General features: G+C 31.8%; 1 protein-coding gene and 3 non-coding genes across 4 annotated transcripts in view; 1 reads left to right on the top strand and 3 right to left on the bottom strand.

Moving 5' to 3' along the window:
* Positions 1-691, bottom strand: part of LOC149509798 (DNA-directed RNA polymerase subunit beta) — a 6264-nt gene extending 5573 nt beyond the window's left edge. Inside the window, exon 1 of the mRNA XM_089757661.1 lies at positions 1-691. This exon is cut by the window's left edge and continues 3287 nt beyond it. Within this exon, the coding sequence (XP_089613787.1) occupies positions 1-384 (384 nt within the window). The 5' untranslated portion in view covers positions 385-691.
* A 956-nt stretch (positions 692-1647) lies between these two features.
* Positions 1648-1719, top strand: TRNAC-GCA (transfer RNA cysteine (anticodon GCA)). The gene has a single exon. It is a non-coding gene; the product is annotated as a tRNA-Cys (tRNA).
* A 2363-nt stretch (positions 1720-4082) lies between these two features.
* Positions 4083-4156, bottom strand: TRNAD-GUC (transfer RNA aspartic acid (anticodon GUC)). The gene has a single exon. It is a non-coding gene; the product is annotated as a tRNA-Asp (tRNA).
* A 491-nt stretch (positions 4157-4647) lies between these two features.
* TRNAY-GUA (transfer RNA tyrosine (anticodon GUA)) lies at positions 4648-4731 on the bottom strand. The gene has a single exon. It is a non-coding gene; the product is annotated as a tRNA-Tyr (tRNA).
* Between the last annotated feature and the right edge of the window lie 269 nt (positions 4732-5000).

Here is a 5000-nt window from a genome sequence, read left to right as displayed (position 1 = left end):
TTGCAATATTTGATTGATCACAATTCTGTATATTCCATTTACTATAGAAGTTCCGAGGGAGTTCATTAAAGGAATGTTTCCAATAAAAATTGTTTGTTCTTGCATATCCTTACTGGTTTTCAAAATTAATCCTGCGGATACATATAATTTAGAAGAATATGTGAGTGATTCATATACAGCATCCCTTTCTTTTATCAACGGTTCCACCAATTGATATGTTTCCACAAATAATTGAAATTCAATTTCTTGATCTGTATCTTCAATTTTTGGAAACTTATCAAGTTCTTCTGTTAAGCCCCGATCCATGAACCCACAAAATCCTTCAAATTGTATCTGATTCAACCCAGGTATTGTATACATTTCCCCATTTTCATTCCCGAGCATTTTGAATTTCCCATTTATCAAAAAAATCCCATTCTTTTCTCATTCTTCATCGAATCATATGAATCGATCTAATAATGATGGAATTGAATTTCTATTCTGTTTACTGAATCACATGAAATTTTATCTAACTCCATATACCATATAATATATATGGAATGTATGAAATGCGTATGAACGGAAGAAGAAAAATTATACTCAAATTTTAATTTATATTTATAACAAACAGCTACATAAAAGAATTGATAAATGCCATTTAGCCTTATGGAGTTTTGTATAGAATATCAAAAAAAAAAATAATAATTCAATTTCTACCATTATTATGATATTCCATATTCCAATCCGATTGAATACCAGAAAAATGAAATGAATTCCTGATTTGATCTGTTCGTTGAGATAAAGACAAAATAATCATAAAATATATATCGGGAGAGAGTTGATTTTTCTAGCACTTAATTTTTTCATAGATTCCATTGTTCTGTTCAAAAAATGATTCGCAGAGAAGAGAGATGTTTTTACCCATTTTTTAGTTTTTTATTTTTTAGTAGAATATTTAGAATATGATTGAAGTGCGTACGAAAAGAGGGCTTGTATTTATTAAACATATGCAGATATAGCATTTCTATTTATATATGTCTTTCCTCTTTTCTTTTTATTCCATTATAGCTCTCTAGTGGAGACAACACATGGCGTGCTCTATCAAAAATTCTATTTTTTCTTTAATTTTAATCTATTCAATGAAAAATTGAAACACGATAATTTCTTGCTGATTCCCTATGGACATCATATCTAGATAGATAAAATACCTCATTAGATAACTAGAGCTGTGTAACAACTTATGTTCGGGGGTTTACATAGACTCATAATTGCTGTTATATTATTATAATATAATTTATAATTATATAATTTATAATTGAAATTAAGAAAGTTTTTTTATTGAATTGAAAAATTGAAAAAAAAAATCAATACTAATTAGTTATGTATCCATTTTTATTTTCTTATACCATTAGAGAAAGACAAGTGAAGAAGAATCGTCCATAAATTTGCCGTCAATAGTTAATAGTTAATGGTTCCAATTTTTTTGTCCTGCATTTTTACTTTTGTAACTGAGAATCCACATTTTCTTTTTCAATAGAAAAGAAAAAAGAAAGGGAAAGTTTTTGTTTTTAGATATTGTGTGTCTTGAGATACTATAACCAATTGAAGGTATGGATCCAATCTAAAAATAAAAAGGGGATACTCTCATTTTTTTGTTTGTAGCCTTTTGGCGACATGGCCGAGCGGTAAGGCGGGGGACTGCAAATCCCTTATTCCCCAGTTCAAATCCGGGTGTCGCCTGATCAACAAAAAACGCGAAATCCTATATTCTGTTTTGCTGATATAACTCGACCAATTTTCTCCGGCAAAAACAAGTGTAAGAAAAGGACTCTTGATACTTTCTTGATTATAAACTTGATTATAAACTTCCGGAGGTTTTGTTTTCTAAAGTGTTGTAAATCCTTACGTCTAGGATTCAAGGAAAAACTAGAGTAGTGGAAGGGAATGAGTAAATCTTGATATGGTAGCCCCTCCCCTACTAATAGAGGGGCTACTATCGGAGTCTTGAATTAGATTGGATAACGGGAGTGTTTAATTAACTAATGAATGGTTGTAGAAGGGTTGGAAGATACTTTGTATACAGACTGATGAAAGTCTCTGAGTGTTCAGGCATCCAATCAATATTAGATTGGATGGATAATTGGCTTTTACTTAATAAGGGACACCAAAAGAAAGAAGAAGTCTTATTATTGCTACATGTGAGTAACATTCTTTTGATACTTCCAAAAGTGTTACTGCGTATTTTGCTTGTGCTTAATGGTTCTCGATTTTACTAGAAATCATATAAGAACTTGTTATAAGCGGATTTATTGAAGTGTTTCATCAACGGTGGTGTGTCAGAATTCCCTTTTCCTTTTGACTCTGCACCGGTAATTCCACTATTATTAGTGAACAATAATGGAAAAATTCCTTCCTATTTGTTTCATATTCATAGAAATTAGGGGACATAATACACATGGATATAGTAAGTCTTGCTTGGGCTGCTTTAATGGTAGTCTTTACATTTTCCCTTTCACTCGTAGTATGGGGAAGAAGTGGACTCTAGGGGTACTTCTAATTGGGTTGAGGAATCAAACCGTATCAATTGTTTTCTAGATCGTTTTGCAAAGCCTTTTTAACTATTTTATTAGTCTTCATTTCGAAATTCTTGGATTCTAGTGGAGTAATGTATTCTATGAATAATACCCTTTCAATCAAAATCAAACAAACATTTCAATAATTCCCATGTTCGTATTTCGAAAGTAAAAGGGATACGGATGATAGGCAATTTATTAAAAAAAAAAAAGAATTCTTCCTAAATTTTCTATTTTGATGAACCAGCTCTTACCAGAGTTATATATGGACAATGAGGGACAAGGAACCCCCCCCCCTTTTTTTTTTCTGTATTTGTTTGTTTTTATTTCCTTCCCTCTTTACTGTTACTGTTCAAAGAGAAAAAAAGTAGTTCTTTTATTTAATAAGATCTTGCCTTAGTGTAGTCACATATTGCACACTTACCCCCTGTTTTATTTATTATTTTAGGAATTTTATTTATGCCATGCTTTATTGACTCATTTCATATCATGGATCAAAGAAAAGAAGTTAAATTAAAAATCGGTTCCATGAAATGAAAGAATTAGAAAATCGTAAGACTTGCCTTTCAATTATTTCAGATTGATTGAAATCAACACAAATAAAATAGATCAAGCGAAGAAATAAAATTGAGATACTATGTACATTACATATATTTCATTACATATATTTAATTGATATCGACATGTATGAAGATACATATTGTAGATTCATCTATATTAAGCTTGTATCTTTATACATTACAATAATAGATATGGATAGTATGGTAGAAAGATTCATATTTTTTTTCTACCATACTATCGAGTTTGATAGGATACTGCTGATTCTAGTCCATTCATTTTATTTAATTTATTTAAGACGTGAAATTGGAATCCTTTTTTTCTTAAATCCTTGATAAAAAGTCAAGTTTCATTCAAATTAATCACTTTGACTGACAGTTTTTACGTATATTATAAGTAAAAAGGCGGTAGGAACTAGAATGAACAGCGCTGTAGCAATAAATGCGAGAATATTTACTTCCATAATTTCATTGTTTTTTTTACTTCGCAATAACTCGGGATTTAATCCCATAGAGATGATAAATTTGTCGCTTGTAAATTCAATGCGATGACTTACATTTCAATGACATCGAATCGGATCAATATCATGAATAACAATATCTAAGCTATCAAATCGATTCACCGTCGAGAATTGAATAGTATAACATAGGAAGCTCTTTTATCCACACCGAATACAAAATTGGATTCCTGGCCCAATCAAAAGAATTCCTTTCCTTTATTTCTATATATTCTTTTCCACTCTTTCTTTTCGATAATCTACCGCCTTCCTTGTACAATCATCTGATGATGTATCATCTGACTGCTTTTCCACTTTCACCGTTTACAAATAGTTTACAAATAAACCCCAACAAAAAATGGAAAGGAAAAAATAAATAAAAAAGGCTATCCTTGGGAATGAAATTCTTTCATTTGTATTCCCTTTCACAGAAAATGGAGGGATCAATTGATGTATTTTTTTTTTATTGTATCCGTCGGGACTGACGGGGCTCGAACCCGCAGCTTCCGCCTTGACAGGGCGGTGCTCTGACCAATTGAACTACAATCCCAGGGCAATAAAGAAAAGTGTACAGCATAGATATTCTTATGATTTCATTCAAGCCATTTTCTATTTAAATTTTAGATTCGAATCGCCGTGTTGTAACAAACAAAGGCGCGAGTGATATATTGATATCCATACGGGTATGCGCTTTAGTGAGAGCAACGCGGATTACTAGTTACTAGTAATCCTTTCGTTATTGCCAAATCGATCGATAATCAATTTTAAAATGAAAAAAAAAAAAGAGTCTTTTTTCTTTACTTTACTCTTTCTTTTCATTAAACTTTATACTTAATGATCCTGATATGAATCTAGATCATTATCAAGGTCAGAATTTATGGGAACAAATAAATAGAACAAATAAAAAACAAATAGCGGTAGGGATGGATATATCAGAAAATTGGACTTTTTTTATTCTTCCCTAATTTTTTTGTTTGGCTTTTCTGGAAAACAAAATACAAAAAAATGGGCATTTTATGTTATGGCGGATCAGCGAATTATTGGGCCGAGCTGGATTTGAACCAGCGTAGACATATTGCCAACGAATTTACAGTCCGTCCCCATTAACCGCTCGGGCATCGACCCAGGAAGAATCAATTATAGGTTTATTGATAATCCATGATCAACTTCCTTTCGTAGTACCCTACCCCCAGGGGAAGTCGAATCCCCGCTGCCTCCTTGAAAGAGAGATGTCCTGAACCGCTAGACGATGGGGGCATATTTGCCTGACCGACATCATACTATGCTCATAGTATGAACAGTTTTTTGAAATTGTCAATATAATGGAATGATATGACTAGATCCGAAAGCTTTTTCCATCTTTTATGATTTTCCATTTTTGATTCATGATTTAT

This window comes from Durio zibethinus, unplaced genomic scaffold, assembly GCF_047325235.1.
Source record: "Durio zibethinus cultivar Kanyao isolate XHJ-2024 unplaced genomic scaffold, ASM4732523v1 HiC_scaffold_110, whole genome shotgun sequence".
Lineage (NCBI taxonomy): Eukaryota > Viridiplantae > Streptophyta > Magnoliopsida > Malvales > Malvaceae > Durio > Durio zibethinus.
Note: the sequence above shows the minus strand (reverse complement) of the source record. Positions and strands in the feature narration are given on the sequence as shown.